Genomic DNA, 17457 nt, shown 5'->3' with positions numbered 1-17457 from the left:
CAGTTTGTCTTCCTTTGCCCTTTGTTCTTTGTATCTGCACTTTGTCATCCTTTGCCCATTGTTCTTTGTATCAGAACTTTGTCATCCTTTGCACTTTGTTCTTTGTATCTGCAGTTTGTCTTCCTTTGCCCTTTGTTCTTTGTATCTGCACTTTGTCATCCTTTGCACTTTGTTCTTTGTATCTGCACTTTGTCATCCTTTGCACTTTGTTCTTTGTATCTGCAGTTTGTCTTCCTTTGCCCGTTGTTCTTTGTATCTGCAATTTGTCTTCCTTTGCCCGTTGTTCTTTATATCTGCACTTTGTCATCCTTTGCACTTTGTTCTTGTTTTTATGAAACTATCGTCTGTGAACTAGAAACGCAATTTCCCGAAGGAGATCTGCAGAGGGATTAATAAAGTTGATCTAATCTAATCTAATCGATTAATGATGTCAAATGCAAGTCACCTCCTGGAAAACTTTAACAAGAAAAGTAAAGTTTTAAGTGGAGTAAAAGTATCATGATGTTCTGTTCTATGTTAGTCCTATCCTTTGATCTATGTTCTTTATCTTATGACTTAGATTGTATCATCTTGTTCTTTCCCTTTATTTATCTTTGTTCTTGTTCTCGTTTTATTTTGATTTATTTTTTATGAAAAATTGCTGTATTTGCTGTGGATAATTGAAAAAAACAATTTCCAGAAGGAGACGTGCTGAGGATCAATAAAGTTCTACCTAAACTAACTGCTTCTGTGATCAACTGTTTCTCGTCAACTCTTCTTTATATTTCATTTTAACAAACTGATTCAGTCTTTTCTTCTGAGCACAGGAAGTCGGCCTCCTCCTCCTCCTCCTCCTCCTCCTCCTCCTCCTCCTCCTCCTCCTCCTCCTCCTCCTCCTCCTCCTCCTCCTCCTCCTCCTCCTCCTCCTCCTCCTCCTCCTCCTCCTCCTCCTCCTCCTCCTCCTCCTCCTCCTCCTCCTCCTCCTCCTCCTCCCATCCATATGTAAGGAGTACAGGGAGTGCCATAATTACTTTCTTATTAAATGATGACACGACTTCTGCCAGGTCTGTGCGAGTTTTTAAAAGAAACATTTTTAATGATTTAATGATCGGTTGATGAATCACTGATGATGGAACTTTTCACATTCAGAGTCAAACGACAAACTATTTATTTATTTAGTTTTATTTAATAAATCTGTGACACGGAGCCGCCGGTCGATCGACTGGACGGAGGCGACGACGAGGACGGAGGCGACGACGGAGGAGAAGCGTCCTTCAGTCGTGGTACATCTTGAAGATGCAGCTCTTGATGACGTTCATGTATCTGTCCCACACCACCTGATGTCTGCAGAAGGACAGAGCGTCAGAAGAGAGTCAGAAGAGAGTCAGAAGAGAGTCAGAAGAGAGTCAGAAGAGAGTCAGAAGAGAGTCAGAAGAGAGTCAGAAGAGAGTCAGAAGAGAGTCAGAAGAGAGTCAGAAGAGAGTCAGAAGAGAGTCAGAAGAGAGCGTCAGAAGAGAGTCAGAAGAGAGTCAGAAGAGAGTCAGAAGAGAGTCAGAAGAGAGTCAGAAGAGAGTCAGAAGAGAGTCAGAAGAGAGTCAGAAGAGAGCGTCAGAAGAGAGTCAGAAGAGAGCATCAGAGAGCGTCAGAAGAGAGCGTCAGAAGAGAGTCAGAAGAGAGTCAGAAGAGAGTCAGAAGAGAGTCAGAAGAGAGTCAGAAGAGAGTCAGAAGAGAGCGTCAGAAGAGAGTCAGAAGAGAGCATCAGAGAGCGTCAGAAGAGAGCGTCAGAGAGAGTCAGAAGAGAGCATCAGAGAGCGTCAGAAGAGAGCATCAGAGCATCAGAAGAGAGCATCAGAGAGCGTCAGAAGAGAGTCAGAAGAGAGCATCAGAGAGCGTCAGAAGAGAGCGTCAGAGAGCGTCAGAGAGCATCAGAGAGCATCAGAGGGTCAGAGAGCGGCAGAGAGCATCAGAGGGTCAGAGAGCATCAGAGAGCATCAGAGGGTCAGAGAGCATCAGAGAGCGTCAGAGAGCATCAGAGAGCATCAGAGAGCGTCAGAGGGCGTCAGAGAGCGTCAGAGAGCGTCAGAGAGCGTCAGAGAGCGTCAGAGAGCATCAGAGGGTCAGAGAGCATCAGAGAGCGTCAGAGAGCATCAGAGAGCATCAGAGAGCGTCAGAGAGCGTCAGAGAGCGTCAGAGAGCATCAGAGAGCGTCAGAGAGCGTCAGAGAGCATCAGAGAGCGTCAGAGGGCGTCAGAGAGCGTCAGAGAGCGTCAGAGAGCGTCAGAGAGCGTCAGAGAGCGTCAGAGAGCGGCAGAGAGCATCAGAGGGTCAGAGAGCATCAGAGGGTCAGAGAGCGTCAGAGGGTCAGAGAGCGTCAGAGAGCATCAGAGGGTCACAGAGCATCAGAGGGTCAGAGAGCGTCAGAGGGTCAGAGAGCGTCAGAGAGCATCAGAGGGTCACAGAGCATCAGAGGGTCAGAGAGCGTCAGAGGGTCAGAGAGCGTCAGAGAGCATCAGAGGGTCAGAGAGCGTCAGAGAGCATCAGAGCGTCAGAGAGTCAGAAGAGAGTCAGAGAGCCTCAGAGCGTCAGAAGAGAGTCAGAAGAGAGTCAGAGAGCGTCAGAAGAGAGTCAGAGAGGGTCAGAAGAGAGCGTCAGAGAGCGTCAGAGAGCGTCAGAGAGCGTCAGAAGAGAGTCAGAAGAGAGCGTCAGAAGAGAGCGTCAGAGCATCAGAGAGCATCAGAGAGCGTCAGAAGAGAGCGTCAGAGAGCATCAGAGGGTCAGAGAGCGGCAGAGAGCATCAGAGGGTCAGAGAGCGGCAGAGAGCATCAGAGGGTCAGAGAGCGTCAGAGAGCGTCAGAGAGCATCAGAGGGTCAGAGAGCGTCAGAGAGCGGCAGAGAGCATCAGAGGGTCAGAGAGCGGCAGAGAGCATCAGAGGGTCAGAGAGCGTCAGAGAGCGTCAGAGAGCGTCAGAGAGCGTCAGAGGGTCAGAGAGCATCAGAGGGTCAGAGAGCGTCAGAGGGTCAGAGAGCGTCAGAGAGCATCAGAGGGTCAGAGAGCGTCAGAGAGCATCAGAGGGTCACAGAGCATCAGAGGGTCAGAGAGCATCAGAGGGTCAGAGAGCGTCAGAGAGCGTCAGAGAGCGTCAGAGAGCATCAGAGGGTCAGAGAGCATCAGAGGGTCAGAGAGCGTCAGAGGGTCAGAGAGCGTCAGAGGGTCAGAGAGCATCAGAGGGTCAGAGAGCGTCAGAGGGTCAGAGAGCGTCAGAGAGCATCAGAGGGTCAGAGAGCGTCAGAGAGCATCAGAGGGTCACAGAGCATCAGAGGGTCAGAGAGCATCAGAGGGTCAGAGAGCGTCAGAGAGCATCAGAGGGTCACAGAGCATCAGAGGGTCAGAGAGCGTCAGAGGGTCAGAGAGCGTCAGAGAGCATCAGAGGGTCACAGAGCATCAGAGGGTCAGAGAGCATCAGAGGGTCAGAGAGCGTCAGAGAGCATCAGAGGGTCAGAGAGCGTCAGAGAGCATCAGAGGGTCACAGAGCATCAGAGGGTCAGAGAGCGTCAGAGGGTCAGAGAGCGTCAGAGAGCATCAGAGGGTCAGAGAGCGTCAGAGAGCATCAGAGGGTCACAGAGCATCAGAGGGTCAGAGAGCATCAGAGGGTCACAGAGCGTCAGAGAGCATCAGAGGGTCACAGAGCATCAGAGGGTCAGAGAGCGTCAGAGGGTCAGAGAGCGTCAGAGAGCATCAGAGGGTCAGAGAGCGTCAGAGAGCATCAGAGCGTCAGAGAGCGTCAGAGAGTCAGAAGAGAGTCAGAGAGGGTCAGAAGAGAGCGTCAGAGAGCGTCAGAGAGCATCAGAGCGTCAGAGAGCGTCAGAAGAGAGTCAGAGAGCGTCAGAAGAGAGCGTCAGAAGAGAGCGTCAGAGAGCGTCAGAGAGCGTCAGAGCTTCAGAAGAGAGCGTCAGAAGAGAGTCAGAGAGCCTCAGAGCGTCAGAAGAGAGCGTCAGAAGAGAGTCAGAGAGCCTCAGAGCGTCAGAAGAGAGCGTCAGAAGAGAGTCAGAGAGCGTCAGAGCTTCAGAAGAGAGCGTCACAGAGCGTCACAGAGCGTCAGACTCGCCAGCACCAGCTATTCCTGTCACAGCAGCGCGAGGGTCTCGGCGGCCGCATGAATATGTCTTTGTCGAGCCGGGCCTGTGTAAACCTCGCATTCCAGAGAGTTTGCCGGAGAAACAAGGTGACTACAGTTCCCGGGTCGGGGGGGTCCGGAGTCGGCGACACCCACCGCTCGACAATATCCACCCGCGGCCTTATATGGCGTCTTCTCTAGGAACCCTTTCAGAATAAGAGCGCGTGAACTCACTTGAACGTGTCCAGGATGTGCGCCGAGTTGCTGTAGTGCGTGAGGTAGAGTCGCATGTCTGCGGCCGTCCAGCGGTCCGAGCGACACGGCTCGATGAACTGAGGAGAGGACGGCACGTCACACACACTCTCACACACTCACACACACGTCAGAAACACACACCTTCTCCACCAGATCGATGAAGAAGTCTCGGACGTCCTTGGTGTTGGTTAACTTGGCCGCGATGTTAACGAGACCCCGAGAGAGATTCTTCAAACACACCGAAAAAAACTTCCTTTATTAGCAGAAACTCTTTGTTCTTCGTCGTGAACTCAAGTAAATCTCAATTATTCTGGATTTCTCACCTTGAAATTCGCCTCCATCTCATTAAAAGCTTTTGTTTTCCCCCGGAGAGCCGTGCACACCAGACTGTAACACACACACACACACACGTCGTGGTTAGAAGTTGTGTTTTCGCTTTGATCTAAGAATGTTTTCAACCTTTTGTGCTGATCCAACAAGTCTTTGTCTGATATCAGGATCTTCAGCTCCTTCAGCTCCTGCAGATACTCCTTGTCCAGGTCCACGTCCATGTCGTCCACCATGTTGTCTTGGGAGGAGAGTTTGCATCGATCATTTAACCTTGAACCTTCATCATGACAACATCATACGTTTGTGAAGGAAGCCTCGGGGCCCTCTGCTGGTCAACTGTGGTCATTGACGCGACGGGTCGCCACCTCAAGAGCTTGATGACGTCACAACAGAGGGTTTTTATTTTATTCTTTTGACGGGTTGGTTTTAATGATTACGATTTCATTTCAATCATTTCAAACTCATGTTGACACGTTTCATTTTCACAACTTTCATTTGAAAATAATACTTTCTCTGTTTTAAACATGTAACAATAATAATTCAGGCAGAGATTTAAACCAACATGGACATGTTAACGAAATAAACATCTGAGCCTCTAAAAATAAATACGGACTATTCCGCCAAACGTGGAAACAAATCTGCTGAGGTTGAGCTAAGAATGGTGTTTATCGTGTGTGAAATACTGGATCTGGTTTCAATTTGCTGCAGAGACGCAGCCGAGACCAGAGACTGGAGTTGATTTAATACGTATATGAGAAGAACTTTTGTAGGTCGTGACTGAATGTTACCGAAGCTCTTGTTGAATCAACCGCTTACACAAAGTACAAACATACATACATGTATATTCATACATTTTCCACAAACGTCTTCCCAAAATGTTACTTGTAAAAAAGTAAAAGTATTTAAACCTCGTTTCAAGCAAAACATTTCAGATCAGATCTAATAAGTTTTCCATATATTGAGAGATTTGTTTCTCAAAGTATTTCTACAGCTTAAGGAAAGTTAAATTCAACACGTTTTAAGACTTTTTTAATACCATTTGAGATTAGATTCAATTATAAAGACCATATTAAAAAACAACAACTCGACATTCAACAACAATTGGAAAAAAATAAAAAATAATTGCATAGTTTAGGGATAATTAGACCAAATGTTTATGTTTTTAAACATAAAATAAATGACAATTTCCTGCACAACGTGAAGAAAATTGTCTATGAATTTACACTTTTTTGTTCGTTCCACTTGCAGTTTCAAGATAAATATTTGTCATTTTTATAGACTATCTTAAAATTATCTTGAAAAAATTAAATAAATAACTTTAAATCTTGCTCATCATGCGTTAACTTAAGATCTTTGAATTATTTTTGGATTCGTTCATTCGAGACTTTTCCAGGATCCGCAGGAAGCTCGTGATATCTTTAAATAAGTTTATCTGTATCTGTAAATCTGTTCTTAGACGTGGAGTCACTCACCGACCGCACCGACGGTCCAGTTGTTGATCAGCTGCCCGGCACAGAAGGCAAAGTCCTGGAAGGTGAGATACTGCAGCTTCCTCTTTCCCGTCTCGAAGCGATTGTTGGCGAAGAAGACGATCGCAGCGTAATCTCTGGAACGAGCAGGAAAACAAACGTCTTTAGAAAACATGTAGAGACGTAACTTATACTGCTGCTCGATATTGGAAATATGTGCGTCGCCATAGCAACCGAGCCTAACAAGCTGCGCCGCACAGTTCACAGACGGACGGAGACGAAAACAACAACGAGACATAGAAGTACAAATTGACAACTTTACAGAACGTGACACTGATTGGTCAAAATTCGCATTTAAGAAATGCTTGATTTATACAATAAAAGATTATAAATTATCACATGTTTTCGATGCATATCACACGTGACAACATCGCGATATCTTTTTCGATATATCGTGCAGCAACTGTAACTAACAATACTGTGATCATGATATCAAAGTGGATCAATATTACTCCACATTTAAATACATATTAGATAAAAACTATTTGCTTGAAAACAACATTTTCACTTTCATCACAGCAACATGTTCGTTTCTTTGTATTTACAATATCAACATTATATGGTATCACGACAGATACATCTTTGCTCAGTGATCTACGTTCATCTGGACGAACATGCGACGACGATGTTACTCACCGGGCGAGCTTGTCCGACAGAAGGAAATGCTGACGTATGTTCTCCACTAGGGGGCCTTTCAACTCCTCCACCACTTTAAAAACACGCTTGAAGTTGTCGAACTGAAACGTAAAAAACAGATTGTTGTAATATTGAAGACGTTTTATCTTCACAATACATATTATGGGATGTAAGAAACATTGAAGTGACAGGTCTTGATTGATACCTGTCGTCTGCAGCTTTTCAAGGTGACATTCGTTTTGGCGCTGATGTCATCCAAGTCCTTCTTGGTTCCTTTCGACAGTTTCTTCCCGAGAACTTCCCGCACAAAAGCGTCATCAAAAGCGTAATATCTGAGTTGAAAAAGTTGAGAAAAGTTTGAATTCTTTTGTGCGAAGACAACACACTGTTGTGCAAGTGTTGCTCCACCTCTCGATGAGAACAGCTTGTCTGTGGGGGGGGATCTGGAAGATCAGCTGGTTGGCCAGTTTCCCTGGACTGTGCAGAAGACGCTCGCACATCTGGAACGTCCTGTACTGGTCCATGGTGTCGCTGAGCAGGACGTCTGCTGTCGTCTCGCACTCTTCCAGGACTCCACCTTCCATTCTCACCTTCACTGCATCGTTGACTGTTGGACAGAAAACACAAAGTATTTGCTCTCATGGTAACAAGCGGGTTCGACTAATCATGACATTTACACTGAGAAACTTCCACGACAAACAAGCTTGAAGAGACGCAGTAAGTTCCTTATCATGACCATGTTTTACACTTTATTACTTTATAAAGTTGCTCGGAAATCTGGACGAAGGAGAGGTTACGAGAGTCCATTATGACGTCATAATGGCTTCACTCCTCCTCCAGCTGTAATCACGCCCCGCTTTGTTTATACAACGAGTCCCACGGCGGTGGAGACTTTCGGGATTGATGACGCGCGATGACAAACCTCCATGCAGAGTAGGTGTGGTTATGGTCAACAAGTTTTCATCTCCAGAAAAACAAAGTGTTTTCAGTGGGCGGAGCTTAAGATCATTTTCTAACTTCAATATTTAAATGAAAAGAGAGTTTTGTACAAACACACACCGATGATACAATAGAGTCACACATCACAACAACACAAACACACTGATGATACAATAGAGTCACACATCACAACAACACAAACACATTGATGAAACTCGTTTACACTATTGTAACAGTTTATTTAGTGTCTAAACCAGAAGGATGTGTCTCGCCTGCAGTTCATACTAAACTCTGCAGCCAGAATTCTGAGCCGCTCTAGTAGAAGAACTCACATTTCTCCTTCAAACTCTTCACTGGCTGCTCTAGTAGAAGAACTCACATTTCTCCTTCAAACTCTTCACTGGCTGCCAGTTTCTTTCAGGATCATTTTAAAATTCTGGTTCTTACTTTCAGATCTATTCATGGTCAGACCTTCCATCAGTGATCTGATCCAGACTTACACCCCAGCTCGGGCTCTGAGGTCTGTGGATCAGAATCTACTGATGGTTCCTGAACTTCAGGACCAGAGGAGAGAAATCCTTCAAGAACCATCTGTGTTTGATGATCTACTGACTCCTTCAAGAAACATCTGTGTTTGATGATCTACTGACTCCTTCAAGAAACATCTGTGTTTGATGATCTACTGACTCCTTCAAGAAACATGTGTGTTTGATGATCTACTGACTCCTTCAAGAAACATCTGTGTTTGATGATCTACTGACTCCTTCAAGAAACATCTGTGTTTGATGATCTACTGACTCCTTCAAGAAACATCTGTGTTTGATGATCTACTGACTCCTTCAAGAAACATCTGTGTTTGATGATCTACTGACTCCTTCAAGAAACATTTGTGTTTGATGATCTACTGACTCCTTCAAGAAACATCTGTGTTTGATGGTCTACTGACTCCTTCAAGAAACATCTGTGTTTGATGATCTACTGACTCCTTCAAGAAACATCTCTGTGTTTGATGATCTACTGACTCCTTCAAGAAACATCTGTGTTTGATGATCTACTGACTCCTTCAAGAAACATTTGTGTTTGATGATCTACTGACTCCTTCAAGAAACATCTGTGTTTGATGATCTACTGACTCCTTCAAGAAACATTTGTGTTTGATGATCTACTGACTCCTTCAAGAAACATCTGTGTTTGATGGTCTACTGACTCCTTCAAGAAACATCTGTGTTTGATGATCTACTGACTCCTTCAAGAAACATCTCTGTGTTTGATGATCTACTGACTCCTTCAAGAAACATTTGTGTTTGATGATCTACTGACTCCTTCAAGAAACATCTGTGTTTGATGGTCTACTGACTCCTTCAAGAAACATCTGTGTTTGATGATCTACTAACTCCTTCAAGAAACATCTGTGTTTGATGATCTACTGACTCCTTCAAGAAACATCTGTGTTTGATGATCTACTGACTCCTTCAAGAAACATCTGTGTTTGATGATCTACTGACTCCTTCAAGAAACATCTGTGTTTGATGATCTACTGACTCCTTCAAGAAACATGTGTGTTTGATGATCTACTGACTCCTTCAAGAAACATCTGTGTTTGATGATCTACTGACTCCTTCAAGAAACATCTGTGTTTGATGATCTACTGACTCCTTCAAGAAACATCTCTATGTTTGATGATCTACTGACTCCTTCAAGAAACATCTGTGTTTGATGATCTACTGACTCCTTCAAGAAACATCTGTGTTTGATGATCTACTGACTCCTTCAAGAAACATCTGTGTTTGATGATCTACTGACTCCTTCAAGAAACATCTGTGTTTGATGATCTACTGACTCCTTCAAGAAACATCTGTGTTTGATGATCTACTGACTCCTTCAAGAAACATCTGTGTTTGATGATCTACTGACTCCTTCAAGAAACATCTGTGTTTGATGATCTACTGACTCCTTCAAGAAACATCTGTGTTTGATGATCTACTGACTCCTTCAATAAACATCTGTGTTTGATGATCTACTGACTCCTTCAAGAAACATCTGTGTTTGATGATCTACTGACTCCTTCAAGAAACATCTGTGTTTGATGATCTACTGACTCCTTCAAGAAACATGTCAAGACACTTTGATTTGTGCTTTTCCTCGATTTTCTGAGACTCTTGTGTTTGTCTCGGTGTTATCTTGATCTATTAAGTATATACTTTATTGAGTATTGTTTTGATTTTTTAAGCGCTTTGTGACCCTGGTGTGGAAAAGCACTCTATAAATATTACTTACTTACAATAGAGTCACACATCACAACAACACACACATTAGTTACATAGGTGTACATGTGTGTTTTATATGCACGGATATTATGATGGATACTAAAAGAACATGTTCAATCTACCTGTGTATCCATCCAACCACAGCTGGTAAACCTCTTCATCCATGATGGTGGTGTTTCCCACAAACACGTCCAGTTCCACTGCCATCTTCACGGCTAACAAAAAAACAGCGGTCAAGAGACGACAAACATTCCGATGTTACATAAACTTGGACAATACCTTGTGTTTGATGAAACTCAAGTGAGACTTAACGACGAGAATCTAGAGATCAGTTCTCATGGCTAATTAGCTCCTGAGCTAACATGTCGCAGAGCTCATGGTACACGTCATAAAGCTGCGACTTAACGTGAAGAATATTGTCACACAACAGTACATGAAATAAAAACGTTCGAGTATATAAAACCGGTCGTTGAACTCGCTTCAGATGCTGATACGAGTGAAGAATGTCAACAACAGCAGACGTGTAACAGCACTTCCTGTTTTGTGACGTCACCGTCGGCAGTGACGCGCAGCGCTCAGTGTAATTTTATTTATCTATTTTTATCAAGAGGTTAAACTCTTCTACACAAATCTCGAGTGAGTAAAACTAATGTATTGTTGTGTTCTTGACTTCACATCCATGTTACATAACTAAATAGTAGTTTACATAACGTGAGTAATCCCAGTCTGTGTTGAAAAGCTCGGAGGATTTGTTTTATGTTCTTGCTCGTAATTCGAGGTTTTTTACTGGACTTTTAAGGTCCGAACCTGTGTGTCTGTGAGATGTTTCCTTGACGTCAACTCAACCCTGTTACAAATAGTAGAATGTTTGGTTTTAAGTGCTTGACCTTAAACATAACCATGTTTATGACATTGATGTTGTAATTGAAAATAAATCGTAAACATTGTTATATATAATAATAATATTTGTTTTAGGACTAATGTTGACAAGAGAAAAGTCATCCAAATTACATTTTACTCTTTTAAAAAAATGAACACAACAAATAGGAAAAAGGTCAAATTAAACAACTTTTTTTTCGGCAGGGAAATTCTCTGATAGAATTATATGGCAACAGATACAGACAGAGACGAGGACCATCTAAGTAAGTAAGTAATTTGTATTTATATAGCACTTTTCCAGACCAGACCAGGGTCACAAAGCGCTTAAACAGTCAAAACAACAATCAATAAAGTAACATATAAACAATTTCCAGAAGGAGACCTCCACAGGGATCAATAAAGTTCTATCTATCTATCTAAATATGTTCAACATAATCTAACGTATCTGTTTTTCCAAATGCTTTGATTCACGTTAATTACGAATTTGATCTTAAGCTGATTTTACTGCTTTTATTCCCTTTCATCCTTTATTCCTGCATATTCCATTCTCTCACAATGACACTTTAAAACATATATATTACAATAACCATATCATTTATTACATATTGCATTTTGTGATTTTTTTAATGTATTTATTTTACATTTTCACATAGTGTTTTTCTTTTGTTTGCCTTAATAACTTTTAACACGAAACTAATAAAATCTGTTTGAAAACCTTTTACCAGGATCTCATTTGAAATTGTGAATTCCTGTTGTGCCTTTAGTCAGACAGATGGCAGAGATATGGTGAATTAAATCACAACTAACTGTTAAACCTGCAGAAATTCTTACTTTTTAGAAAATCCTCTAAACGCCGACCCCGGGCGTTCACTTGTCATATGGAATGTCGGGCTGATAACACGCATGTTCACCAGGACTTGAGTGATGCATGCAGCTTGTTCACAATCTGCTCTCTTTCCCTCAGAGATTAATCTTGATAAATCCCTGTAAATCCCTGCCCTCACCCTCCTTTTCTGTGCTGCCGCATGTGTCCTTCAACATCCCAACACGGGGGGAATGAAACGTGTCGCTTCCCCGGATCCCGAGCAGCACATCAATGCAGGCTCCTCTGATCCGACATGACACCCTGGTGCTGTCCCCTGCACGGCTAACACCCTGCATTGTGGCGGCCGCACTGGAACAATGGGGGTGGGATATGGGGCGGAAGGATGTGGCTGAATACCTCAGCATTCATGGAACAAAAAAGTGCTGTCACACTTTCCACCAGAACTGATAAGAAACCAGTGCGACCAGCTGCAGTTTTTTGAACCACAAATAATTGGGATCCAAACACACGACAGTCACAGATCTTATCAATCATTATTAGAAAACGAATCTTTAATGAATAAATACAATTAATGACATTTTTGTGGAGGTGAATGAGGTTAAGCACGGTTTATAATTATTTTATTCAATCCTGAAAAGAATTCAAGAGCACTCTTCGCCCATTTTATTCAAATAATATTAGGAGATAACAATAAAAATGTCGTATTATTTAAGTTTACTCTAAAAATAAAAATTGTATTCTGTGCATTATATTACTGTAATGAAGTTCAAATGGTCTTTTTTGTCTCTTTTACGACCCGAGCTATGTTTATTAAGTGATTTCAGGCGTGTATGCTTGAATTACTCTTACATTTCATTTTCATTTTGTAACAAATTCATAATATATTGAATAACTTTGGGGCAGAAACAGAAAGAGAAGAGTTTACATAAAATAACAAATAATAAATACTATTTAAAATACAGTGATGCAGAGAAGATAAAACGACCTTTAATATAATATATCTCTTGATCGTGTGACGTCATTTGACTGTGTTTTTCTCACTCCTCATGTCTTGTTATTATGGTATAATACAAGTTCATCACTTCACCAAACGGGAGCGCTCTCGATCCTTTAAACTGCTGAAATGATCTGCGTGTGTTTATTTCAGCCGCACATTCGTCTCGACTCGTTCCTGCTGATGAAACTATTTGACACTAGATTTATCTAAAAACATCAAAAACGAGCTTCGATCAAAACACACATTTGAACGATAACAACCTGATGATGGACGTGCTGCAGCGATAGATCATTATTACTGTAACACGCACTTCCGGTGGAGCAACGCGCAATAAAAGTTGTACTTCACCCCCGATATGGTATTTAAAACGTTAGCAATTGAAAGATGAGTTGTTAATTATATAAATGAATTTGATTGGATATATGTTTGTAACTAAAATCGCTAGTTTGTGTTACGGGGCGTAACGAGTGGAGATGTGTGCTTTTATTTTGATATGTAGGGTGTTGTGCTTCCGGTCGTGGAGGTAGCTTGACGCTCGCGGGCTCCAGGACTGGTCAGACCGTCCAAGTGTTCCAGGAGGCGGACATTGTTGTTCCAACAGTCCCGGGCGATGAGCGGACGTCGACCACGCTCCGGATACAGGATGGAATCGAAGCTCTCGTCGTGAGTCCGCGTTGGTCCGGAGAGGTTCGGCTCCTCGGGGCTTCGTTCAGCCGCTGCAGCTCAGGTCTCGGATCCAAGCGATGGTCGCGCCGTGAAGATCCACATCTGCAGGGAGTCCACCAGAGACCACCAGAGACCACATCAGGGACACATCAGGGACACTCCAGGCCTCGACGCTCAGCCCGTGTTCGGGGGGACGAGGAGCGACTCGAGCGCCGCCGCTGAGGCCTCCGAGGATGACATCTCTCCACCAGTAAGTGTCATCTGGAGAAGACCTTCTGCTGCTCCTCATCGTATGCATCTGGTGGACACCGGAGGAGGATGTGGTGACTCTGCCTCGAGCAACATCCAGAAACCATCTCAGAGCTCTCAGTGGATTCTCAGGTAGTCAAGATGGGCAGCGAGGGAGATGTTCCGAAGATGTCCGATGAGGACCTGCTGGCCTGCTCCAAGGAGGAGCTGGTGAGACGTCTGAGGAAGGAGGAGACGGAGAAGATCTCGGCGCTGATCCAGAGAGGCCGGCTGATCAAGGAGGTCAACAAGCAGCTGCAGGGTCACCTGCTGGAGATCCGCGAGCTGAAGACCATCAACCAGCGCCTGCAGGAGGAGAACGTGGAGCTCCGGGACCTGTGCTGCTTCCTGGACGACGACCGCCTCAAGGTGAAGAAGCTGGCCCGGGAATGGCAGCTGTTCGGGCACCACGCGGCCAAAGTGATGCGGGAGGACCTGGGCGGGTACTTGAAGAAGCTGGCCGACCTGGAGCGCATGCAGGACGGTCTGGTGAAGGAGAACCTGGACCTGAAGGAGCTGTGTCTGGTCCTGGAGGAGGAGTGCGTGAGTCGAAGCGACTCCAGTCCGGGAGGGTCTTCGGAGCTCAACCTGCCTTGCATGGTGGCCCGGGACTTGGGGGACGGGAGCTCCAGCACGGGCAGCGTGGGGAGTCCGGACCAGCTGCACCTGGTGTGCTCTCCTGAAGACTGACCGGACGTCAAGGGCTCTTTTGGATACATTTTACACAACATGAACTCCAGCCTTTTCAATGCTGCAGGATTCTTTTACCGCCACAAACCTTTTCCAGGACTTGACCTGTGATTTTACAGTGTTTTTCTAAAGACTCATCAGGGGCTACACGTTTTTTCAGCTGTGATCCGTCAGAGAACCTGAAAGTGGGTCGTATAAATTTATCTCATGCACTGGACGAGCGACACTGGTAGAGAAGAAGCCTTTGTTCAATTGCACTGGACTGCGTCTATCGTGGTTCTTTAAATCCTAGATCTAAAGATCCATTTCAATCCAGTTTGAGCCATATTTAGTCCAATAGCACTGAAATAGAAGAGTTGTGATGAGAAACGATTTGATATTTTGCTAACGTGTGACGTGTCGTGCACTCTTGCTCAGGGCGGGACGGGAGCGCCATATGTGCATGATGGTCGTCACGTTTGTACAGACATTGGGCGGATGTTTACCGAAGACGACCGATCACGCGTGAAGATCTGTCTCACACTCTTTTTCTAAGAACTGGAAAAACACTTTGTATCAAACTTGAAGAAGGGATTTCTAAGCAAAGCCGTTTTATTGGGTGATTCACGTTCTTACGATGTTGTGTATGTTCTCCGGGCATATCACGGCGCCCACGTGACGGTGGCTACACTTACGTACCGCGAACATCGATCGGTTCGGATGATGGTGCGACTCCATGTATAATTCAACAGGTTTGGTTTGTGGCTGCCGGATGATTGACAGGACGACAGGACCACTCAGATCATCATACCTGACATATTTCATCCAAATTTAGCGCTGAGTTGTGATACACTTTTCTAATTGTGTAGCTGTTTGTGTGTCAAAAAGGTAGTACTAGTGTGTGGTCCTGCAAGGTTTATGGTTCGACTCTGGTTCCTTTGATTTGTTCCTGTTTCCTCCCACAGTTGTATGGAAGTTTATCAGAATATTGAATTATTGAATCCAACATTTCAACAAACTCTGAATTTCTTTTATTGAAATGAATGTGTAAAATAATTGTGTTTTTCAGCATTAATTCTTATTTTTAATTCTAATAATCAAATTCAATATATTTTTATATTGAAAGTTTGAATATTTCAAATGTATAGTCTTTTAAATTCAATATAAAAATGTTAGTATAAGACAATACCAACAGTACTGAGCTCTCGGATCGTGTACTTACTATTTTACTATTATTTATTTTTATATTTAGTTTAAAAGGCTGTGAATTAAAATATATATATATATATATTTAAAGTAGAAAATGTATGATTGGAGTAAGAATATCAAACTTTGTTACATTTGTTTAAATCAAATTATTAAAAATAAATTCAACCTTTCAGTGTATAAATGTTTGAATTGATTTATTCCAAAAATAATGAAATGCTTTAAAACATTCACAGTTTACAAGTTTCAACATTTGAAATGTTACATTTAAACATTGGATTTACATACAAGGGAACCAGTAGAGTTGTGATAAAACATAATAATCTGATAAACTCAGTATATATTGTGCAAATTAGACTTTGAATCGTGGTCTTAATTTCTTCCTTATTTTCTCCTTAAAAAAACAACTGCCAAGAGAATACAATTTGTTTTTAAAACCATATTTGGAATCATATTTAAAGAAGATGCTGATAAGATTGTTATTTTTAATGTTTCAGAGCAGTTTGCTTAGTTTTCCCTCAATCTGACTCACTTCCTGTCTTTTAATCTCAAATCTGCAGCCCTTCTGAGCTTCAGGATTTGTTTCTGCCGGTGCTAATGGACGTCTCTGGACGTACGAGTCAGTATCGTACGGATCGTCCATCAGACACTCGGAGTGAAGCTTGTTTTGTTGCTCCATCGTAGATGAGCGATGCTAGCCTTTAGCTTCTGCTCAGGATGCTAAATGCTACGTTGGACAACCGGTGGAAAAAAGCATATTTTATTTAAATCTCTGGATTTCTCTTGAGAGAGAGTGAAGTTGTGTGTATTTCAGTCAGTTTTCTTCAATCTGGTTCGCTGTACTGTAACTGTAGCCACACGTCTTCTCACTCCGAGTCACTTATGCTTTGTATTTACCCTGATTTCTTCTGTATCTTGATTTGTCTGTATATTAACCAACTTTGCTGATGATTTTAGTTGAACTCATAGACGACGCACACGGATTAGAAGAGGCCGCTGTGGTCAGTAGCTGTTGTGTTGTGCATCGGAGAAGCTTGAATACAGTGATATGACACGTCTCTGACTCCTGTCTTTTCAAAACCACTTTAATTCTCTCATGCAAAAATGAAGGATTGATTCTCGCGGCGACCTTCGTGCCGGGAGCGTACGAGCGTGATGGATGGCGCTCTCTCATGTCGTCCTGAGCCACTTTATGGATGTTCATCAGTTTTATTTTTGGATCCCTATTTGCACAGTCCAGAGAGCTCGGAGGGTCATATGCTCCGAGCCACTGAGTGCTGCACACGCGCCGGATTTTCACTCTGGGCTCTCAATCTCACGCCGTCTCTTCCGCTCTAATCCCCGCCGTCCGAGAGCGGCGTCGGCATCGGCGGCGGCGGATTCTGTGTTTTTGTAAATGATGCGGAACAGAACACGGGCCCGGAGGGCGACGCGGCACGAGTCAGCAGTTTTTAATGCTGTTGAACTGGTTTAATCCGCATATGTTCTTACGTTTGTTTACCGACTTGACTTTAAGGTCATTTCAAAGTAAGAGCAACGACTCATTATATCAAAATATCATCTTTATATTTCCTTCACCGTTATACATTCCATTTAAAAGCCCTGACAAATTCTTCAAAAAGGTCTGTGGATCCAGATGTTAATCCAGGAGTTTTACATTATTCAGATTTCTGAAAAAAAGGCATTTTTAATTTGTTTGAATCTTTATTCCCCCTTTTAATGTTATAACTTAAATTCTTATTATACGTGTTTAATTGATTAATTTAATTATATTTAAAGTAATACATGTTAATCTACATTTTCTTTTTTATCCATTTTCGATTTTTAATAAAATGACTTTGCATTATATTTATAGTTTCTATTTTAAGAAGATTAT

At 43.1% G+C, this 17457-nt stretch overlaps 2 protein-coding genes across 2 annotated transcripts; one reads left to right on the top strand and one right to left on the bottom strand.

Moving 5' to 3' along the window:
- Positions 1-1044: 1044 nt before the first annotated feature.
- On the bottom strand, positions 1045-10576 carry fibpa (fibroblast growth factor (acidic) intracellular binding protein a). The gene is made up of 11 exons (XM_087799407.1): positions 10330-10576; positions 10173-10265; positions 7253-7451; positions 7050-7176; positions 6845-6945; positions 6152-6285; positions 4809-4917; positions 4673-4736; positions 4491-4577; positions 4329-4426; positions 1045-1323 (listed from the first exon to the last, which is right to left on the bottom strand). Exons 2-11 carry the CDS (start codon positions 10255-10257, stop codon positions 1254-1256), a joined length of 1074 nt encoding a protein of 357 aa, XP_087655533.1. The 5' UTR covers positions 10258-10265; positions 10330-10576; the 3' UTR covers positions 1045-1253.
- A 2732-nt stretch (positions 10577-13308) lies between these two features.
- ccdc85b (coiled-coil domain containing 85B) lies at positions 13309-14750 on the top strand. Its single transcript, XM_087799469.1, has one exon. It carries the CDS (start codon positions 13809-13811, stop codon positions 14394-14396), a length of 588 nt encoding a protein of 195 aa, XP_087655595.1. The 5' UTR covers positions 13309-13808; the 3' UTR covers positions 14397-14750.
- Positions 14751-17457: the final 2707 nt, after the last annotated feature.

The sequence above is a fragment of the Callionymus lyra genome, chromosome 9 (genome assembly GCF_982586985.1).
Source record: "Callionymus lyra chromosome 9, fCalLyr1.hap1.1, whole genome shotgun sequence".
Lineage (NCBI taxonomy): Eukaryota > Metazoa > Chordata > Actinopteri > Syngnathiformes > Callionymidae > Callionymus > Callionymus lyra.
Note: the sequence above shows the minus strand (reverse complement) of the source record. Positions and strands in the feature narration are given on the sequence as shown.